The sequence below is a fragment of the Hippocampus guttulatus genome, chromosome 8, assembly GCF_054856545.1.
Source record: "Hippocampus guttulatus isolate MCC_2025c chromosome 8, RoL_Hgut_1.0, whole genome shotgun sequence".
Classification (NCBI taxonomy): domain Eukaryota; kingdom Metazoa; phylum Chordata; class Actinopteri; order Syngnathiformes; family Syngnathidae; genus Hippocampus; species Hippocampus guttulatus.
In genome coordinates this window covers 21,533,799-21,557,696 of record NC_141268.1, presented here as the reverse complement: position 1 = coordinate 21,557,696, position 23,898 = coordinate 21,533,799, and the positions used below count along the sequence as shown (strand labels likewise).

The window sequence follows — 23,898 nt, the reverse complement described above, 5'->3', positions numbered from 1 at the left end:
GGAGCAGCCTTCTGTGGAAAAGTTTGGAAACTCGTCGCGGGCAATTTGACAGTTGATTTGGTTTGCGTTGATGTGAAATACAGCAGGTGTTGTGTGGGCTCTAATACATTCTGCCAGCGTCTCGGGCCTCAGACGCTCGGCACTCAGCAAAAGCTGCGTGGACGCTTTCAAACGTGGATGTATTCAGTTATTTTTGCTTTTCGCAGTAGCCAGATGGAATGGAGAGGAGCGAACATTCTCGGGGTGCCGTCAGGCGAGGAGGAGATGCTCACCACATTGATTTGACTTTTACTGGAAGCGAAGGAACTATTTTCTTCATTTATGAAGACATTCAATCAGGTGTTGGCCTTCGAGATTCCAAAAGAATGATGGCAGATTGTTATACTTGTTACACACACAAACACACACACTCTTGGTGATCACAACACCGGGATGCGAAAAATGCTCACGCCCTGCTTTCTCATCTTCCCATCGGGAGCATCTGAAGTTTGAAATTGCTCCAGAATTCCCCCCCCAAAAAAAAGATTAGAAGGCCAAAGGACACGAAATCAATTTTAAAAACCACTCTGACTTTTCTTTTACTTCTCATGTGTGTGTCAGCAATGATTTTCAGGTTAATCAGCTCCGAACATATTCATTCATCACTTTTGAGTTCAGTTATACAGTTCAAGGCTGCTCCTTCGGTTGATGAATCGGTTCCAATTGATCTTATCTTGGTTTGTGTCATGTTACGAGGCGGTGGTGGACCCCAAAAAGCAGGCAGGAGGGAGGAGCAGGTTGTACTTGACGAATTGTATTGATAAAAACACAGAAAACTAAATCCAAAACAAAGTCCAAAATATCAAACAAAAATCATGACTGAAGCTGAAACCTAACAGTGACCGAAACGTGACTGAAACAAACATGACAGGAACAAACACACAAACAATGACCCGACCCTGAGTGGCTAACGACATAATGACAAATAGGTGTACAGCTGCAGGAGGAGCCCTACAGTGCCACCTGTTGGTCACAAACCAAAACATGACAGTTTGTCGTGTTCGGAAAAAACTGACGCTCCTACACTGGGCCTGTGTGGTCTTGGTACAGACGGCTGCATGACAATGTCTCGAAATAAGTTTCAGACAGATTTCCGCTAGTCTATCGCTAACCTATGCTAACGCAGTGCTACATGGGGAAAAAACCCAAACACTTTTAATCCATGTATATAAAACAATCCGATGAAAATCAGCAAGAAGGGTGTCAAAGGGGAAATCAAGTCCAACTTGATCTTTCCAAAAGTATGTTTTGCGGCTCCACTCGTCGAAACACGCTATTCTGATCAATATTGTTTTTTGTGAAATATGTATTCAGCGGAAAAATCCGCCCGCTCTCAGGGGGCTGCCATTTTGCCTTGTACTGACGCTCGCAATCGACTGAAAATGACATCACCATTCCAACTACCATACGTGAGTCTGGAATTTGAAATCAGCAATTAATTTGAACGGAATTGCAGCATTTTGCCGTCCCCGCATACCCTTTTGTCAACTTCCTCTGCTCTGAACGCCTGCGAGCTCAGCCGACGCAACCTATCCCTCGCCCTTGAATCATACGGCATTTCAGTCGGACCACCGTAACTTTTGAAAATAACTGGGAGGGGGGGGGAAAGGATTGTTGTCCCTCAGGCTGCCTCCCGTGAATTCCTCAGAGACTGAAAATGAGTGCTGGAAAGCCTTTGGCCAAAGGCAAATACATTTTCATTCAATCCCAGCAGCAGCAGCAGTCACACCCATCTCCACAACACCATAAAAAGGAAGAACAGACAGGTAAAAATTGATGCGAATAACCTTTCATATGCACCCCCCACCACCTTTCCATCTCCCCTCACGGGTGCCTCCGGTTGCCACGTAGGCATTTCCGTGTATTCACACGGAGAGCTTGCAAAATACGATTTTGGTGCAGGACGTCTAATCAACTCGGTGTGATTAGGAGCTGAAGGTTAATGCGGGCTTCCTCCAGGGGGGGGAGGGAAGGAGGTGGAAGGGGACAAAAAAGTGGCGGGTGGCGGCGGGAGTTGGGAAATGTAAGCGTTTAAAGCCCCACGGATCAAGAGGAGGACAGACCCGAGCCTCATTACACATGTAAATACGCCATCCAGCATGGAGGCGGCGCTGATTTTTTTCAGCCGTGTTTTTTAATTACCCCTTTGTTTGAAACATGTCATTGGGTCCAAGTTAGCCCAGGGCATTTCAACTGCGTGTGCGTGCATGTGTGTGTGGAGCATAAAACACCCGAATAACCCCTTGAATTTTTAATGTTTTATCAGCAAAAAGAGCAAGAAGCCATCAACGTGGAAATGGTCTCACCTGGGCCTGTGACTTTTCACATTGTTTCATGCCCCAAAATAAATTCCTTTTTCTTTCTTTTCTTTTTTTTTTTTTTTGTAGCTCACTCTTCTTGCTCTGCTTGGTGCATTCAACTACTAAAACTCCATGACTTACAACTACCATCATAGCCTGTCTTATGCCTAGTCTTGGGATTTTCTGGGCTAACCTGTGACCTCGGGGATCATATTTTCCAAAGCCTGTGTTGATGTAACTCATTTCTTTACAGATTGGGAAATATATGTGCCTTTGACCAAAGTTGTGGTTACCTGTATGTTGGGAAATTGATGCTAGTTTGCCGTGAGCGTGTCGATGGGATTTTCCAGTGACATTAGCATTAGCAACCGGTGATATTTTGAAAACGAAACATGCAGAATCACAAACTGTCACACGCTTGCTGCACAAGCGACACCTTCGCAATGACGGGCACAAAGAAAGACTCGAAGAGTCACAGAAAAGCATAGAAGGAGACATTTTTGAAAATGAATTGCTGTGGCAGAAATGAATCAAAAACCTGCTTTGATTTTTAACGCCGTGCTGCCGGGAGCGTAGATCTAAAATGAATGGAAAATGTACCTGTCCCGCCTTGGCATCTTCGCATATGGAGGCTTCGTACGGTGTGGCCAGCTCAGGGGGATTGTCGTTCACATCCAAAATCCGAATGCTCACAGACGAATGCGACGCCATGGTGTGGTTATCTACACGGAAAAAGAGAAAGAGCAGCGGTCCGTTGAGGCCTGTGAGCCTTGCATGGCTAACATCTCTGTTGACCTTTCACTTGGATCAACGCGGCTATCTGCAGAGGGTTGTTTGATTTCGCGAGTTAGTCAGCGACTGTGTGGAGCCGCGGCACTTTGGCCGGTACACGCTGTCAAAACGCTGACATTGACAAAGGAGTGAAGAGATGCCAGCGTGGTAATTTAGAGCACGGGGCCCGCAGCAGACAAAAATGCAGTTCATATCAAACACAGTGAAAGTAGGGAAGCCCCTTTTGCACTTCAGGTGGCGTCAATCACTACCATCCATCCATCCATAATGCCGCTTATCCTGATCAGGGCCGCGAGGCGGGGGGAGGGGGGGGGGGAGGGGTACCGGAGCCTATCCCAGCTGACTTTGGGGCGAAAGGCGGACCACACCCTGAACTGGGTTGCCAGTTAGTCACAGGCCACAACCATTCACAAACAAACATTCATCCACACTGTCACCAACTGGCGACCGATCTCACGCTGGCCACGCACAAGTCAGGCAAGTGTACCACCACACCACCAGTGAGTACAGGCACTGGTAAGAAAATAAGTCAAAGCATTCCAGATTTAGTGCTAAAAGCTGCTTTGCTTTGTAAAGAAAGCAGAAGGAAGAACACACATACGGAATCCGACAAGACTCGGCTTTGTGGCTCGCTTCTGAAGGATTTTTAATGTAACAACTGGAACCCGGATGCAGTGTTGGGAGGAATGCAGTTTGACTCACTGTGTTGTTTTCAAGTTAAAACAAGATTGAGAGTGCAGGCTTCATTTTGCCTTTGAGATTTTATTCCAATCTGTTTTACTCTGTTTATCATCATGTGAATTTTCTTTTCTTGTTAATTATCATAAAATGGACACCAATTCTTCCAATGTTCGCATCCAGGGCTCCACTAATATGCCGGGTTTATGTGGAACACGTAGTGACTGAGGCGTTTGTTTTATTCATTAGGACATTTAAGCTCGATCACACAGGAGCAAGAACGCATGCACTCGGGCGGCACTCTTAATGGGCTAAAATGTCAACGTGGGAGGTGTGAGCATGACATAATTAGCACAATCAAAAGCTACTTCAAATTACTTTGACATCTCCTTGTGTCTTCATTTGTCCAATGTCCTCACAAAACATGTACAGGAGGGGCCTGAGTGAGGACGCCAAGTCTCTCTCTCTCTCTCTGTCGCTCTTTCTAAAGAAAACACACACACACAGACACACACTAGATGTGTGTGTCTGTGTGTTTGTGTGCGTGTGTTTGTGTTAGAGACAATTTAAGGTTGAAGATGGAAAGAAAATGAGAGAACATTAAGCTAAATGAGAGGCACCTTCAAGTGTTGGCTTGATATCCTGCTTGGTTAGAGAACATTTTTAGTGAATAAATCAGAAGTCACCACTCAGTGCACGTAACTGTGATGAGTACCAAATCAGCCCTTGCAGGAAAAAGTCACTCACTGCATTGACGCAAGCGTTTTAATTTTTTGCATTCTTGTTGCATTTTGCAACAAATTCAATGCAAAAATTTGCATTGAATTTGTTGCAAAATTCAATGCATTCAAAAATTGCATTCACTCATGACAAAAGCCTCTTTCTTGAGGTGAATTTGAGACATTGTAAAAAGAAGCAAACAAAAAACAAGCAAACAAAATGAGTCACTAAACAGACTGACAACTTAATTAATTAGCACTCAATCCCCTACCTACCTACCACCCTAAGCTAATGAGCTAACTACAAAACTAGCAAGCTATATCTCTGGCTACCAGAAGAACTAATTTGCTAATGGGCGAGCAAGCCGGCTAACAAGCTAACTAAATAACTAACTGGCTATCCCGCAAAGCGACTACAAAGCAAACTGGCTAAGGTGCTATCTAACCTACCTAGCTAACCAATGCATTTCCAATCTCACCAACTAATTCATAACCCATCCACCGGCGAGCCTGCTAACTACCTCCCTCTCTGCTTAACTAACAAAACAACCTCTCGCCTTGTCATTTCCACACTTGATGTTGCAAATAATGGTCAGCTTTCAAGATGATGCAGTCCGGTTCTACACGATAGTTCCGAACTACAATAATAACAACAAAATTAATAGCGCAGTGATATAAATGGAGCAATCATATTTTGGCGGGAAATGCAAAAATATGCGAGCCAGCGGCTAAGCGAAAAAATATAACAGACAAGGTATAGACATGGTACGGCGCTCTGGTGCAGTCTCCGCACATGCGGTATCCGGTCCAGTAGTGTCACAGCAGCTGATGAGAACGCTGGCTGCCGCTAATAGTATAATCCTCACATCAATATAGCTTTTTTTGTTTTTTTAATGGGCCCGTATTGTGGCAGAGCGGGAACGAGAACAGAAAGGCGGGAAGAGCTCCGCCAGGCAAAAGATATCGTTTCTGTTCTGCTAATTTTGTCTCCTCATTCTGTCCCTGTCCCCGCTGAGGCCCAAAGAAAAGCAGCAATCATCCCATGTTACACATTAAACATTTCAATTTCCAGAATTGAAAACGGATGAAACAATGTAAGCATTTCCCACACTCCTGCAGCCCAAGCTGCCTGCCTGTCTGTGACGGTGGGAGGAGGGGGGACAACGATCGAGTGAGACGGATTTATTCATGTGGACCAAGTGGTGCTGTTCTAAATGTGTCTGTTGATGGACAAGAAGAAGAAAAGGATTGTGTTGGGTAGATTGTTGCATCTTTTGTGGCACTCGCCAGCTGTTGTGCACGCGTTCCTGGGATTCAGTGTGCTGCACAGTGGCACTAAATTATTCCGACACAACTTTGGAAAAAGGCAAATACATTTTTGAGAGTACATGCGCGTCTCGGAAGGCTGCTCTAGCGTCTGGTCTCTCATGTCTTCAAGGTATCTCCAAGTTTTTTTTTTTTTTAATCAACTTGGATATATGATAGGATGATATATTACATGACAGAAATATCAAATATATCACAAAAGATATATACTGTCTACTGACATATTGATGATCATATCTCAGATGCGGATTGAATATAAACACAATAAGGAGCCCGGAGTTCCAAGTAAGCATGGTGAAGCTGCATTCAGCTGTTATGCCGCACTCAAATGCAATACCCTGCTAACAGAAGTGAAGTCAGCCCTTGAGTGTAAATGTTTTTGAATCCAATTTAAAACCTTTGCCATCATGCGATGGCAATACAAGGCACATTTTTAGGTAGGCATTAAGTACGCCTGTTTTTTCACGAGTCGCAGCTCGGCTGTGTCCAAATACGTTTACCCATATACAGTACAGGGGATCCGCCATTATTATTAATGAAATTACGCTCCTACGGGGCCAAAGTCGAAACATGCCATTCTCTACCATAATAAAACAACATTTAAAGCCACAAATGTCTGAGAGTTTGACAGTTTAGGTTAAAATGAGCCGTTACGGTTTTAAAGGAGTGCAAAAAATAATTCTGTCCATGGCAGATAAATAACGCACACAAATCGAATAATGAAACAACATGAGATGCAATTTTGTTCTCTAAATGTCTAAACAAAAAGCAAGCGGAAAGCAAAACCACTCTTTTCCGTGGCAATATTCAGACAAGAACCAGGAGGGGAAATCGTTTTGCCGCTATCAAGATTGAGCAGCAGGGAATAAGAACGTATCTCCTGACATCATCTTGCTGCCCCTCATGTTTGTGGGCCCTGAGGTGTTTTCAAGGTGTGTTTTGCCAAACTAAATCAGGAAGATGCCTGATGCAGAATCTTGCTCTCGACTGATAGGCAAGACCTCGGGGGATTTAATTCCATTGTCACTAAACGCCGTGACGGGTACGATGCCATGAGGACATTGTGGTTTATCATTACCTACATTTCTTCTAGATTCGACAATGGAAAGAATAAAAATGTCAGTCACTACATTCTGTAAAATACTATCAATGTAGAGCCTCCATTTGTCACATGGAAGCCAGAAGTGTCATCATTCTGTTTTTGTTTAGATTCGATTTGGTTTTGTTTCATAGTTGAATGTCATGGTTCTGTTCCATTTGTGACCAACAGGTGGCATTGGAGGGCTTCTCCTCCGCACCTGTTGGTCATCGTGTCATTGGCTTTCTCTGATGCACGCACTCCCACGCCGACCACTCAGCGTCAGAACGTCGTGTTGCTGTCACGTTGTTTTGCTGTTACTTTGACTTTTGAACATTTCAGGACTTAGATGTGCTTTCGATTTTGTTTTTTCCGCCGTACCTCTGCAAGTGTTTTTGTTAATACATGATGTTCAGTACATCGTGCACCTCTTGCCTCCCTGCTTTTGGCTTCTTCTCATCATGCCCCACATTATAAAAAGTAGCTTTTTTTTTTTTTTACCTCTAGAAGGGGATTCTTTTGACCAAAACTGCCGATTTTCACCAAAGAACTCCCACTGTATGCGCATCCAACACAGTCTTTAAGGCATGACATTGCATGATGGCAATCTACCATTGTGCAGAAACACACACTTGTCACATTCTGTAACTGATCCATACACGCCTCAGTTGGATTGGTCACGTCTCAGTTTTGACGTCTGTGTCGAGAGTACTTTTCTTTTCCCCTTTCCAGACATCTCGATTAGGTACTAACGTGTTGTCTGAGTGGAAGAGTACAACAAGATTGAGTCCTTGCTGGCATTTCGAGGAGCGTCGCAGCAGAGAATTGTCCATTTCATCCCGCGACTGTGACCCCTTGATTGAATGAGTCACGGAGACAAGTCACGACGCTTTACGGCACGCAGGCAACCTTTGTAGCAGAAGCACTCTTGCTGATTTCTTTCCTTGCACTTAATTCCGGGATATCCAGTATTTCATGAAAAAAAGGGAGGTTTTCTTTATTTGGCATTTTTTCAAGAAGTATTCCAACTGAGGCGTCAATAAAGAGGAGAGGGTTTTTTTTTTTTGAGGGGGTGGGGGCAGCATGGCCATTGAAGGCAGTGTCTTGTTGGTTTTACGGAGATTCACAACTTTTCGCAATGTTAAGAAATGAGCTTCAAAACATCTTCATTTGGCCTAAAAGAGACGTACGATTCATTTTCTTGAAACACCTGGGTCCATCTACTAAGTGCGGTGGCAAAGGGAGACATCAGCGTGTTAAAAAATCTTTAAAAAAAAAAGAGCCAACAAGTTTTTTCACGTGACAGTTCGACAGTTTGCATTTAAAACAGCCACATAACTTTGCCCTTAAGTCCGCTATAGCTTAATGCTAACACATAACGGGAATAATAATAATAATAATGCAATAGACAGTCTAATAAATAGCATTAATATGGTGGCATCGCAAGGTACAGATATTTTGAACACAAACGGTTGGGCATTAAATGTAGACAGAGACTAGAACAAGACTCTTTTGCATGTATTCTTTATCCTCTGTGAATATTGACGAATAATTCTGTAGCTTACAGAGTCACTGAAAGCAGAAATAAAAATCTTTCTTTGCACTCGTGTTTTATGTGCCCCCACTAGTCCAAACACATTCTGCTTCATTTTGTGTTTGTGGACTAAGAATGCGGAAGATGAATCCACCCGTTTTAAGACATCCAAGGAGGCTGACATTTCGGCAGCACCGCCACCTGCTGTCCACGACAACTGACGTCAAGGTGCCCGCAGGCTCTCCTTGCAAACGTCACGTGATGAAATCCAAAAAAGCAGGTGAGCCATTTCAAGGCTACATTTTGTTTGTTATTTATTCGATTCTACTGCGTTTTGATCAAACACACATGTGCGCGTGCGCGCGCGCGCACACACACACACACACACACACACACACACACACACACACACTCACACACGCACTTTTGGTGCCTGGGTGACAGCTATTTCATGTTGAGCAGTATCATGTTTGATGTTATAAAAATCAAACCGTGCATATTTATTTGCTAGACAATTTATGCGGCAGTGAATCTGCTTTTCCCTTCAACAGTGCAAGAGATAAAGACTTTCCAACCGCACCTGTATCTCTCCTTCTATCCCCAGGGGGAGCCAACCTGTCTGGGTAAGAAGAAAAGAAAAGGAAAAAAAAAAGCATTTCGAGCTATGTGATATCATGCTTGCTATCAGAAAATTATATGTCAGTCTAACTTGGCTGGATGTGTTAGTGAAAGTGCAAAATAAGGGTTAGGCGAGGAGAACTTTTAATTGGATGAATGTGAAAATGGGCAGCGTGCGAACAATTTGCACGAGGCTGGAGGGGGAACGAGCACTGCGCCGAAGCGGTTGTGTGCCCGTTGACATTTAGTGTGCATCTTGCACTTTTGTCGTCCGGGGTTAATCCTGGGGCGCAGACGGCCGAGCGCTGGTCGCAAAGCTCTTGTCACTTGTCCAATCGAGGCGATACAATAGTTCAAAGGTTGCGAGAGGACGTGCTGTGTAATTAAAGGTCTTGCCGCGTGACTCCGGCTTTAACAATCTCCTCAGACGAGTTGACCTCGTGGCATCCGCAGTCTTGAAAGAAACACATTATTCTCCATGCCTTGGATGCAAATAGTTGCAAAATGTGTCATCTCACTTGGGCTAATTTACAGAAACCGTCCCAACGCAAAGTTTCTCGAACTGGAATTTGGCAGCGAGTCCGACCAAAGATTCAGATCTGCTTTCGGGCTATGGCCAGACAACACGGTCCGAAACGCGACGTCAAAGCCAACAAGTAAACAGAACCGCAGTTTGGACGGACACAGAGATGAGCTTTTGATTAGCGGCACGCACTTGATTGCTCAGTGGAATTGTCGTCACGGTGGGGATGTATTTGCTATTGCCGATGAAGTACTGCCATCGCAAAGGAAAATACAATCCATGCAGTTTTGTGGAGCTTCTGCGTGCTTCGCATTTGGCAGCCGAATCAGTCAACTTCAGGGCTCGAAGTGCACTCCCGCTAGCTCCGCCCATATTCGTCATGGATTTTAAAAAAAAGCATAATCCATCTGCGCCATTTTCCCACCTGAATGTGGAGCTAACTTTCATGAGACAGGGTTGCCCTCTCAAGCCAGACAAAAGCTACAATGTGTCAAGCGAACTATGATTTTCCATCCATCCATTTTCTGATGCGCTTTATCCTCACAAGGGTCGCGGTCTACGTTCCAACCCTCATCTATGGTCACGAGCTATGGGTCGTGACCGAAAGAACGAGATCCCGGATACAAGCGGCCGAAATGAGTTTTCTCCGCAGGGTGTCCGGGCTCTCCCTTAGAGATAAGGTGAGAAGCTCGGTCATCCGGGAGGGGCTCAGAGTCGAGCCGCTTCTCCTCCACATCGAGAGGAGCCAGATGAGGTGGCTTGGGCATCTGATTCGGATGCCTCCTGAACGCCTCCCTGGTGAGGTGTTCCGGGCATGTCCCACCGGGAGGAGACCCCGAGGAAGACCCAGGACACGCTGGAGTGACTATGTCACCCAGCTGGCCTGGGAACGCCTCGGGATCCCCCGGGGAGAGCTGGAAGAAGTAGCTAGGGAGAGGGAAGTCTGGGCTTCCCTGCTAAAGCTGTTGCCCCCGCGACCCGGCCCCGGATAAGCGGTAGAGGATGGATGGATGGATGGATGGGTCGCGGGGTATGCTGGAGCCGATCCCAGCTGTCTTCGGGCAGCAGGCGGGGGACACCCTCAACCAGTTGCCAGCCAATCGCCACGAACTATATAATTGGTGAACCCTATTTTGAATGCATTCTACTGTATCTTTCCTGAAATAGGGAAAAACAAATCAAGACAGACGAAATGTTGCATCGCTGATAATTGTGTAAGCTCGCAGAACAAGGCGAAGAAATTCTGAAATGGTTTACCGTCGACCTCAATACCCTCCTCCAACATTGATACGCGATACACAGGAGCCTCATGCGTCTCTCATCAGCCACCCGGCAGTTTACCCCGTTAGAAAATGAGATCTAAAAATGTCCGTGGCAATCACAGCATGAATACAAATGTAAAAAGTTGCATCCAGCAGTAATAACGACGTTGACACGGGAAGATGACATTCAAGACACTTTCGGAAAGGTTGCCAAACATAAATGCAATCACACTCCTAGTACGGTCGCAATTTATGCATAATAGGATGCAATTGTATTTATTTATTTTTTTAACGTGCCAAAGGAAGCATACCTGCTTCCACGGCCTTGACGGTGATATTGTGCCAGCCGGCTGTCTCGCGGTCCAAAACCTTGTCCAGCATGATGGCGCCCGAGTCAGGATCAATGTGGAAGATCATGTCTTGGTCCGTACTGTGCTCGATGGAGAACCTGCAGCAGAGAAATACAACGTCCAGTCGATGAGTGTGGGAAAAAAAAGCCCCAACAGACCTGGATCAGTTTTATTTTTCACCTTTTTTTTTTTTTCTTCATTGTCATTGTCTAATCCCATTTTGAATAAATCGACCGACGATGTGGGCGCGGCTAAAATAAGTAGAAAAACAAGTACCGGTAAGCAGTTTGGTTGGAGAGGTTTGGCGGGAAAAAAGGCTCCACGGCCGCGAGTGCAATTTTCTTGGCATCGGTTGAAATCGTTCGACTGAGAATAGGCAGTCTTCTGCTGGTTACTCTCAGCAAAGCGAGCATGAAAAGTAAACGCTGAGGCAAAAATTGAATGATGCCGACGTGAGCCACGACACCGCTGGTAACTTTTCTTGCTGTTGACATTTTCTTGTCTTGCCCCAAGAGTGAAAATAGAGGTTTTGTGGATTGCCGTGTAGAAGCAAATATCTTTCCTTTCCACAAATCTTTTGTTCCTTTGGATGACAGTGTCTTTCTTTTAATCCACTGAGCTGCAAGAGAAAAAAACCTGACCGGCAAGCGCCCACCCCACCCCACTTCCCCACAATCCATAAACAAGGACTTATGTTCTTAAAATTTGACAGCAATCTCTTTTTCCATACTTGTTGTCAATTCGAGATCTTCTGACAGGCGCAGCTGTCTGCCAGCTGTTTGATTTACCTGCTGGAATCTTTGCGATGATTTGAGCTGCAGCCATTTGAAGCTTGTGGCAAAGCACCCAGGAAGCACTGCTATAAATTCTGCCACTGTGTGTTTCTCTAACCCCCCCCCCCCAACCCCACCCGACCCCCCTTAACTCAAACCCCTTACTCAGGCTGTGTTAATATGCAGGCTTAAAGTGTGTATGTGTGTGTGTGTGTGCTAACGAAAGCGCCAGAGGCCGCGAGCTTGCCAACTTAGCCCCGTTGGTGGCTTTTGGCCAGTTTCCCCGTCCTCCCATCCACTTAATCACCCATTCCTTTTCTATCGCCCGCACATGTACACACAGACATGCAAGGCACACACGCCTGCGGGCCTCCTGTGAACGACAACCCTGCCAGTGTGTTGTACTTTATTACACGTGGAACCTGGGCGCCTCATGCATTTTTAATGGAGGTAATTTGCACAGGCCCCGTGAGTGTCAGTGTTACACTCTGTCAGCGACACTGTCTTAGCCCTTATCTACTCCCCCCCCCAGCCCCCCGCTCCCCCTCCCTCCCGCGCCTGCAATTGCTCTTCCGAGGATGCCTAAACCCAAGGCCTTGGTACAGGAGATTACGCAGCGATACTGTCTCTTATCACGCACCGCGATCACAGTGGAAGAAAAAAAAGAGAGACAGACGATGAAGCGCCACCCATTGTGCGGTTTGAGATGGAATCGTCCGCCTGTGTATACTGCCCTGCCGGTGAATGATGAGCTTTTTTAAGATCATTTTTCATGATGTAAATTTGGTACCGGTAAAAAAATGTACTGACAATGGTGAGGACAGAAAACGCTGTTGCTTTTTGCCCTCCTGTCGTCATATTCAGCAGTGGGGAGCCACTTTGCATTGCATCCTGACGCCGGCGCTGACCTCTTGCGTTTTATTTCCTGCATACACTGATGCACCGAAAGTACATTTATTCAAGCTTACCTAGCCCAAATAAATCACACTCCGTTACGGGCTTTAAAAGACCCCAAATTGCTTTACATCCTGACAAGACAACCCAAGTTCACCAATATTTCCCAAACTTGAGCAACCATGTGTCTCGTCGCCGGGAACCAATTATCAAATGCATTCTGTAGGAATCTTTGACTGGCTGGCGACCAGTTCACGGTGTACGCCGCCTACATGGTCGAAGATGGCTGGCATCGGCTCCAGCGAGCCCGCGACCCTTGTGAGGATAAAGTGGTTCAGAGAATAGATGATGAAATCGAAATGAAGTGACGTTTCATTGAAAACGGCATGGGGAGGAGTGGTCTAAAGTTTGAAGGACAGTTCAGGCAGCCAATGGCAATCCATCCATCCATCCAAATCACGAATTTCCATACCTGACCGGTTTATTCTTCGCATCCGGGTCTCGGGCAGTGACGACGCCAACGAGCGCTCCCACTCTGGTGTCCTCCTGCACCTCCATGACGGTGCCATCGGCAGGTTGAAAGAGCGGGGGCTCGTCCACGTCCGACACGCTGACACGGACAATGGTCTGGTCCCGGAAGGAGCCCAGGTCCACGAAGCGAGGGTCGGCGTGCTTATTCACGGCCTCCACCACGACATTGTGTGTGCGCTTACTCTCAAAGTCCAATGGCTGGGGAAGGAAAAGAGGGGGAACAAAAACAAAACAAGTGTGGTTTGTCTCACTTCTGGCTGTCAGACACCCTCATTAAGAAGTTATTGAGCCAAAACACTGGCAACCTAATTCACCCTGCTGTCACTTTTATTAAACAAAAACAGCAACAAAGAAGTCAGATAATTGTGCACATTCCCCACAAAGGATATTGGATCACGCCTCGACAGAGCGAAAACAACATCATCAACATTTTCTGCGGAAAAAAACCAAATGCATGTTGTGTGACAATGGAACTTTCTAAACTCAAACAACTTCAACCCCCCCCGCCCCCCTCACCAGCATTTACATACACCTCAAATTCGACAAGCAAAAATTATCCAAGGGTTGAGCACATGCAAAATGGCCAGTCTGAAAAATTCACCTCCAGTATTTTCTGCGTTCTGAGTTGGGGAGCATCGTTTAAACTTCCAAACCATTTTGTGGTTTCCAATTGGCACGCACCTTCTTGATGGAGACGACAGCCTCTTGGGTCATGGCGTCGGTGGTCACCTTGAAGAGCTCGCCTCCTTCCTGGATCAGGTAGCTCATGTCCGTGTTCTCCCCCATGTCCGCGTCCGTGGCGATGACCCGTCCCACCGGCGTGCCGATGGCGGCGCCTTCTGACACCATGAACTGGTACATCTCTAGCGGATGGGACAAAAAGAGGAACGTATTACGACCAGACAGAATAAACGTCATGTTACAAATTTCATAAAAGCAAACAAAACAAAAGGGCTCATAAGAGGGCGAATCATGAGAAACACTGAATTCCTTTCGCGGCATTCGACTTCCATTTCCCCCACCCCTTTTTTTTTTTAGCGCAATGGACTAAATTCCGAGTCTATGAGAGCAGGGAAATCATTACTCTTGCGAGGTTGATCCCTCCGACTGCGCAAACACAATTTAGCAAGATGTAGAGGTTATGAATACAGAAATAAGAAAAGATGTATGAGGCATATCAAGTTCAATTTGGGCCAGAATGATTCTGCTCCTCGAGCTGTAAAAGAAGTAGAAAATCAAAAAAAAAAAAATACATAAAAAGAATCAGTTGCGTGTTAGCAGTCGCAGTTTCCTGTTATATTTCATGGTGGACTTCTGGCGTACAAAAAACGGGTCCCTTTTTTGTTCAGGGACTACATCGTGACCCACATTGGAGCTGCCATCCGCTATCGGGTTGATGAGCTACTTCGAGGAGCATTTGTTTCGGGCTGAAGGGACATTTCATTTGACTGCAGAAGCTAAATTAAAATAAAGCAGCCTAGAGCGGCCACCTCGTTGAGAAAACTCGTCAAGAGAACACTCTGCTATTTCATTTCTTTGGCCACTACTCAACCTTTGCGATTACAAATCAACGGCATTAGAGCATAAAATGTCCACTTTTGGAGACCTGAAAATGCAGTCGGACTGGGATCCGAAAGTCATGATACTCATTTTCAATCAGAGATGCAAGCAAACCTTTCGAGAGGATTTTGTTGCACTGATTATGAATCTGAGCTCAATTTTTTTTTTCTCGCACTTCAGGTTTCCATCATAGTATTGAAATATATTTATGAATTAAGGGTTAGGTTGAGCAGCAGTTTTTTTTTCGATGAAATGTCTTAACTAGAAAAGCTTTGAGGTCAAACATAAAAACTAACAAAAAAAAGAAAGGAAAATATCTCAAAAACCTGATGTACAAGGGAAAAAAAGTAAAGACATTTTTTGAATCTGCATCAAAAATATGTTTCGGGATGCCGAAAGCTATCTCTGATGATTTGCTGTAGACCGATGTGAGTGATTTCCATTTTTGAGACAACTTCAGTTCAGTTGGAACATAATGATCTTCTTTCATAACCGCTTGTCCAAGCCAGAAAACTTGCAATCGCAAAGCAGATTGGTTGCTTCATAATATGACCCTTATTCATTAAAAGGAAAAAAACAACAAAAAAATGTTTTTTCTGGTAACAGCGCTCAAAAACATTGTGCAGATGAACCTTGTCATTTATTCCAATACTTCAAATTTTCACAGTGAGATTATTTTGGACTTCACTGTCTTTTTTTTTTTTTCTTCTTCAAACTCAGTCAGCAGGAGAATGTATCGGACACTCACTCTGCGGGAAGCGTGGCGGGTTGTCATTAACGTCGGTGATCACTATGGTCACTGTGGTGGAGCCGGAGAGACCGCCCATTTGCCCTGCCATGTCGGTCGCCTTGACGACCAGCTCGTAACGATCCTGGGTCTCGCGGTCCAGATCTGCCACGGCTGTCATTATGATCCCTAATGATCGGCGGATGGGCGGCGTGAAGAAAAAAAAAAACAGAAGGGAAAGAAAAAGAAATTGGGGGAAAGTTAGAGACAATGGAAAGCGACAATTTATCAGGCAAGCAAGCACATTGCCCTTCTTTGGAAGAAAGGAGAGCTTCTCTTCTCTGGCCCTGCAGCATGAGAGTCCAGCTGCTTTACTTTGCACTAGTAATCTAATTCCTGTCCTCGACAGGGGATGATCCACATCAGAATCTATTGATGCATTTGCCCGCTTCGGTGTGCTGGCTCGCTCCCCGAGGACCACTGCGCTGTGTTGGGAATATGACTCAATGATTCAAGTCACAGTTAGCCCTTGACCGCGTCCTATGAGCAGCCAACATGCAGTAAATGCAGCCATGCAGTTAAGGAGATGACATGCGCCCACAACCGCCCCCCCCCCCATCCCACCAATTCATCAAATGCCAGAGGGGATGCCTCGAAATCCAGACGGAATCGAAGTTGAAGCCCTGATCAACATAATGTTGGAGAGGCTTCATGTAGATCAGGCTTTTATTCATGGAAGCAGTCAGTTTAGCGTGTGTGATCCACATCCCAATGCGTGCTGTGCCGCTGAAATATTCTCCCAATTTTACCGGTTGTGACCGCGCACACCAACTGTGAAATAAAGCCCCAGTATGCATAATATTAATTTGATATAGAAGACACAGAAGACATTGTAATCTCCCCCCCCCCCGCTCAGTAGACAAAGGAAATGTGAGTCTGATTGCGGCTTTGAAAACCACCAACCCGACATTTTCGGCTTGAATACTGTTGAAAGTACTACGGAAGCAAGAGGTGTCCAACATGCGGCTCGCGAGACATTTGAGGTTCTTCGGCTGCCTCGGTGTGGCTCGCGGATCATCGAGTCAATCAACTACGGCGGCATAAGAGTATGTCCTCGTAAGAAGGCACACACTCTTTTCAACTCATGGCGGAGAAGTGGTTTTTTTTTAAATAAAAATACTGACTACTAGCTTAGGGGACATTCAGATTTCTACTTAGGTCAATGCCGTTGGAATGCAACTCTGTCTTAAAACAAGAACATGCGGATGTCTGTCCTGGCAAATGTCCATACAGTCAGTATAGGACATTTATTTCCAATCTGTGCTTCTCATTTTTTTTCTAAATGCAATACCGATGGGGGGTGCGGTGGAGGCGGGCGTCTAAGATGGGACCGTCTCCACAGTAACCGTTGCTACTTCACAGCGCGTCTGTAAGGCGTGAGCTGCCAAGCTCCCGTGATGCTTTGAAATGGCTTGTTCAAGGCTCCGGGGCAAGAAATCAATGATATTCAACTTGTTTGCTCAAATGAATGAAAGTCATTGAGTGAAACTTTATAGGGTGGCTTGTTTGGCTCAATTGCTTTTAGGTTTTTAAGCCACAAAAAGTGATTGGCTGAGGGAATTGTGGCCTCTCATTGTGAGATGGTTTCAGGTAAAGTAAGAAAAAAAAATACACGGGGTCGTTACTTACCTGTGTGCCTGCCCACGGTGAAGAACTTTTCTCCATCAGGCACGCTGTAGACCACTCTGGCACTGCTGCCGTAAGACGGGTCGTCGGCGTCTGACGCTGTGATCTTGAGAACAGAGGTGCCTGTTGAGACAAATCAACCATTTCAAGTTTCGTCTTGGACAGAATGTTTGCTCAAAGTTTATGAATAGACTCTGCGTGTTAATGTGATTTTTAAAGGCGATAAGGCTCAGAAGAAGCCTGTTTCGTCATCACTACGCAGAAACATTTGCTGATGATTAAAATAATCGTTTGCCGCGATGATGCGCCCAATTGTCTTGGCTCTCTCATTAGCACACGCGCAGCTCTTCGGAATGAAAGAGAACATAAAGTCAATATTATCATCAGCATAAAGTCAAGATGCACCAGAAGGTCTCAGCATAACCATTAAAGACGATTACTGGCACTTAGACGACGACTGACGACATCCAAACAGCCACGCGGCTCTGGAAGCGTTTTGCAAGTCCAGCTTGTCCCATCAGGAGGCGCCGCGCAAATCACTGGTCATTTGGGGAACTTGCAGCAGCCTGTTACCGTTATACTACCGGTGCTTTAAAAAAATAAAAATAAATAAAATGAACAGTGAGATCATTTCAAGTTATTGACATGCCGTCACGTAAAATCATTTAGTCACGTTTCACGAAAGCTCAGCCTGAGGGCCCACAACATTGCAAGGCTCTTCAACAGAGATTGAGTAACAACAGCGCTTCATAATGCACATTTTCATTTTGTGAATAAATCCCTCAAAACACGACGATAAGGCTCCTCAAGGACAAACGAGTCGGCCATTGTCTTTGTCACTGCGGGTAATTACTGACAGCTGGTGGTGTCCACCAAAGGTCACCGCTGTAGCCTTTCTCGGAGCACTGTCACGCCACAGTTCAGCCGCTGAATGACTTTATGCTAATGGTGCTAATTAGCACCGAGTGTCAGAGCGCTGTTCACTTCCTGTCATCGTCTCGAGCTCCGAGGGGGGAACTAGATAGTCATGGTGGTAGTGGTTGGAAGGATGCAGAGCAGCTGTGATCAATTGCATCTCTTTTACAATGGGTAATTAACTTACGAGTCCAATTATTTGCAAACAAGCTCGTAACGCAAGTCAATCGTGCATCCAAGTCATTTTGCCCCATTGAAATGAATTATAATATCATTAATCCGTTCCGTTATTGTTTATAATAAGGGGGAAAAAATCACAGAATTGTAAAATATAAATATAAAAACATAATAAAAACAAAAAATTAATTCTCTCTCTCTCTCTTACTCTCTCTCTCTCTCTACTTGCGAGTGCTTTCATGATTGAAGGTTATGATCAACAGCTGAAAGTACACCGTCGACTGTCGATATGCACTCAAAAGTTTTGCAATTTAGCTTTGCATGTCTCTCTTGTATACCAGCTCCTCAATGAGGCTGATCTGGGTGAAAGTGGGAGTTTTTCAAAGTAGAATCTCTGTAATTTGTTGAAAATGCTTGCTTCTCAGCAAATTGGATGACTTCATGTTCAACTTCATAGATCCTTGAGATTTTTTTCACGCTTCTTGCTATGAAAGACCCAATGAGTCATGGGCTAATTGTTCTGAACTTTTCCTATTATGATATATTTTTGAGGAGGGCCGGAGGTCGTATTTGAAATCTTTTTTTTTTTTAGCTTGATGCTCATTCTTGCAAAAAAAACAGTCACTTCAGTTCACTCGCGTTGAGGCCCACACTTCAAAAGCTCCATAAAACATGATAGGCAGATACCAATAAGAATAGCTTTGCAGGGCTTTCCATCAGATCGACTGCAAGTTTTTCCCGATGCATTTCCGTGACAAATAAGCCAGAAGGTAAATTGTGCTTTGTTTCCGTTATCGCCTGACATTTTCCCAGTTCGCTCAAATCCCCGCATGTTAACCACAATGGAAGGAGATAAAGATTGACTGAAGCCCAGTCAAGGCAAGTAAGTGAGATACCTGTCTTATCGTAGGGAATACATTAGACTGAAGAGAGCCTTATTTATTTATTTATTTGGAGGGGGGGGGGGGGGGTTACAGACAAGGGGTTTGTTAATTCTGCCCACCTGCTTGGCCCAACTGCAGTGAGTCCAATAAAAGTATTTCCATCCCCTGGATTCGTCTCTTATCTTAATTTTCCCCAGGTAACAATGATGGTCCGGCCTACTGGCCGCGTACACTGTCAGATGGCTTGGAAGAACTATATAAATGCAAATGATTCTTTATTGCGTTTATATTAAAACACAGAAGTCAGGCAGCAGGTTTGGGACTTGGGTTCTGATTGAAGTTGGACGTTTTACATATTTGGAGTGTCATGCTCGGCAGATTCTATTGCTGACATGGAAGGAATCCAATCATCTTATGCACTCTTCTCGAGTCAGCGTGTAATGCAGATAGCTGAACACGATATTTACTGATAGCAGCTCATGGTTTTAGTCATCTTTTTTCTCCTCCGTTGAATTCTACGTGTTGGTTCGTATTAGCTTTTCAAACTAATTTGGTGATGAGAAGCCAATCATGTAAGAACACATATACCAAAAAAGCCCCATTCAGATTTCAAATAAAATAAACATCTCCCTTCAAGCTTCTCAAGGCTAGCCTCCTTCACTCTGAACTCATCCTTTGCAGATGGCAGCATTTGGGGATTTTTTTCGGAAAAATCCTACACCCCGGAAAGTAGGTCAACTGTTGTTCGAACTGCCTATTCGTGTTTTTCTGGTCACAAAAACGGACCCCCCGGAATTAAATTGCTCCATTGAAACATGAAAATAATGATATTAACATGCAATACCACCCAGTTATACTGATAGAACAAGGGATTAATCCTCTTCTTGCACAAGACTGTTTTTACGATGAGTGGCAGCTTTCTCTGTATCTGACAAAATTCTTGAGAGCTCCGCCAATACTTGAGTTGCATTATTTCAGTTACAGTTCAAGTGCATCTTTCAAAGGGGACGGCGAAAGATTAATAGAAGGCAATATTTCCAAGAAAAACATCCCGGTTACTACACTGAATTCGGATCCGTTTCATTTGACACCATAAGGCACGACGAGAATAAAAATCAGGCAAATAGAAGAGTTGTTACTGGGGAGGGTGTGTGACTTGACATGGAATGACCCAGTATGAACATTTTTGTGCTTTGTTAGTTCCTAGCAAGCACTTGGTTTTACGCCCGACTTGGCTGTAGCGGTAACAACAGCGCAGGCCATCAGCGGCGGCTCCACCACACCTTTCCAGCCCCGCGAGAGCGATGGTTCAATTAGCGAGGGAGCGCGCTGCGAAAGCGTGCGAGACGCGGGACTGACAGCCATTTAAGAGGTGGCCTCGTAAAAGAGATTTGTGCCCACCTTAGTCTGTCGCCGCACCGGCGAGGGGGTCGAACGGCCTCTGCGACGAGCCGCTTGCCGCCGTGTCGAGCGCGGGACTACTGACTGCTCCCTGTCTTGCATTATGGATCATTTAGTCAAGTCATAAAAACTGAGGTGTTTTCACATGAAAAGTTATTTCATCACCGCTGCCGCCGTGATTCATTCCTCCCCCGTCCACACAAATGCCTCGAGAGAGAGCGAGAGCGAGACAGGATGAGGAATAAAGGAAGGGAAAAAAGCTGGCGTGTCATAAAAGCCAATGGGTTGCTTACATTGATCCTTTTTGAGATCTCGACGAGGATTGAGGGAGATGTTTCACCCCTCCTGACGGAGGTTGTAAATCCCATTTTGGTTAGCCTTTGAACTCATGACTTATAATAGATCATATCAGTGTATTATAGTCTGTTTGGCTGACAATATTTTGCAGTACTGAGATCAATCCATTGTCTGGTGTAATAGGAAACACCCTGTCAAAGTAGCAAATCAAACGTATTTGCCATTTTTACACAATTTAAATACCGTAAAATCCCGTGTATAATACGCATCCGTGTATAATACGGCCCCTCAAAAAAGGTTTTTTTTCTCCTCTCTACCCATGGATTAATAAGAGTACCCTGATTTGTTGGTAGCCATTATTATCATCCGGTCTCATTTGTGCAAGTGTATGATTTTAATGCCCCCACAACACAGTCTCCCTGTACGCCATAAAACATGACGGTTCAAAGCAGCCCTCTCTTTCACTGTTCAGTCTGTAGAAACAGATAAGTGATGGTGTAATGAACTGTTTTGCATTTTATTGTTGAGCGCTGCTGCTGAGGTGTTGTAATGAGCATGCCAAGCTAACTCGTGCAACATAGGAGCTTGTTGTTTTTCAACAATCTTTATTGAACAAGTTAAATTACAAATCACAGAAAAAGAAGCGAACACGTTATTTATAAATGCATACATACGAGCTCGTAAACGTACCACTCGTTTGCAAAGTGGCGTCACAACCAGAGTCGTGATTTCGGTGGCTAAAAAAACACACTCTGTTCGTTAAAAAGTGATCAGCGGGGACGGCGACTGTGTCAGGCTGTCAGCATCTAGTGTGCACTCAGTGTGCAGAGTCATTCACCTCGAATTAACTGCCTTTGAAAAGTAATCCGACAGCTCTTGCAAATGATGCTAGCCGCTAACTTGGTCGCCGCTGAACGCTGGCAACAGGCGCGGTAGAATGAAGTGACAGTGAATTTAAGTCTTTCAATTAGCACCCTTAATCAGCGATTGAACGTTATTTCAGGACGCTGTTGTGTCAATAAAGTCAGTAGTAGGTTGCAACAGTTTCTGATGGCAACGCTGCATAATGAGCCAAGTCACCCGTTATGCAGCAACACCCTGCCGGCAGCAACTTCAAAATGAACACTAGTCTATGCATTGATGTCTGTATATTACTTGGTGAATAGCATTAACTATTGTTCCTGCTGTGTTTAGTTACTGTCTAGACACTGGTAAATGTATAAAACAAGTGAAAAATGTTTGTTTTATAATAATACCTGTGGAAAGTACGACCACCCGATTTGGGCTAATTTTTTGTGGGGAAAAAAATGTGTCTTATGAATGGGATTTTACAGTAGGCCGCATGGGGAGCCTCGTGGTTAGCACATCCGCATCACAGTTCTGAGGTTGGAGGTTCGAACCCTGACTCGGGCCTGTTTGTGTTGAGTGTACATGTTTGCCAGAATCCATGTTCATTATTTGACAAACTCCTACGTGGGAAACTCTCCCAAATGAGCCTCAATAAGAAGCAGAGGTACTAGATAAACTCTTTTGGCGAGGCCATCCAATGTGTCCGCAGCATTTGGTGTCACTATTTGACAGTCCCTCTGACTATCACCATGAAAATGTGAGTCCAAGTGCCTGTCCATCACATTAACTTGGAATCAGAATGCTTTTCATATGAGTTCACTTTCACTCAAGATGACTCCAATTCAAATTTAATCCCAGAAACAAACCCAGAAAACGGTAATTATTATTATTTATTTTTTTAAATCTATTAACGGGGTGCCGAAATCCAGCACCTCACTTTTGTATTCTGTGCCACAGTGCAGAGTAATGCACAATGAATTCCAGTCCACACTAATTAGCATGATTGCACAAAAAAAAATCACATTACTTATTTGGTCACAGTAAATCACACGTTCTGCAATAACGTGAGGCCACGTGCGGATCAGCTACAATCGATTGCGGTACAGCAGCAGGGGGTTGAGCGCGCACCGATTCGGACGCCGCCGGTCGTCTGCGTAAGGGCGCTTGGCAGCGACTAACGATTGTAAATCACTGGTCCCCCGACCTGTCGCATCCATTGTTAGCATGACAGACTGGAGCCATCCTAATGTCGACTGCAGCACTTTGCCCGGGGTTATCTCACTGTGGCAGAGCAACAGAGGCGCGATCAGCCCTTTATTTCTCACATGACATCCAAAAACTGTGAATGCACAATAACGCTCAAACATTTAGAATATATGAAGAAGCAGCTTGGGTTGATGGCACTGCGAATTTGCTCCAATGGTAGAAAGCTGAGAAAGACAATCATCATTGTGTTTCATCAGACAGGGTGTTCTCAGCTGTCTTGTTCTGGAAATCCACTCCAAAATCAACCTTGGTGGTTCGGGGCATGTAACAAGAGGTTTACGTACGAAAACAGGCTGTTACGTATGATCCGTTACCAGGGACGTGCGGTCAGGGGAGGCAGGTGAGGCAGAGCCTCACCTCTGAATGCGCATTGCATTGCGCAATCATCACAAACTGGGTTGATACATGCAACTGGGTCGTGCTGCTTGCCGTATATTTGCATGTCGCAAATATAATGTTTAGCCAATTGAATAAGCGACCCTTTGTGCTTTATTTATTTGTAAATGTGACACTAAAGGAGTCAGTGCCTCACCAACCATGAACCTCACCGCACGCCACTGTCGGTTACTGATGTCTTTGTCTTTGGACTTGGTGAAGTAGCACGATCCCAACTTCTTTAAGTAACCTTAAGCAATTGTGTATTTGGCAGCTTTATTCCAAGTACCGGTACTTAAAGATTCGGCTCTTGCAAGTCCAGCCTTTGTAACTGCTCCACTTCC

General features: G+C 45.0%; 1 protein-coding gene across 2 annotated transcripts in view; it reads right to left on the bottom strand.

Moving 5' to 3' along the window:
* cdh22 (cadherin 22) overlaps positions 1-23,898 on the bottom strand; it is a 168,774-nt gene that overhangs the window by 19,321 nt on the left and 125,555 nt on the right. For both annotated transcript variants that reach the window (XM_086118059.1, XM_086118058.1), the window contains 6 exons: positions 17,394-17,513; positions 15,726-15,893; positions 14,099-14,280; positions 13,359-13,615; positions 11,181-11,317; positions 2,940-3,061 (listed from right to left, as the gene is read on the bottom strand). In XM_086118059.1, the coding sequence (XP_085974185.1) occupies positions 2,940-3,061; positions 11,181-11,317; positions 13,359-13,615; positions 14,099-14,280; positions 15,726-15,893; positions 17,394-17,513 (986 nt within the window). The remainder of the gene's footprint in view (positions 1-2,939; positions 3,062-11,180; positions 11,318-13,358; positions 13,616-14,098; positions 14,281-15,725; positions 15,894-17,393; positions 17,514-23,898) is intronic.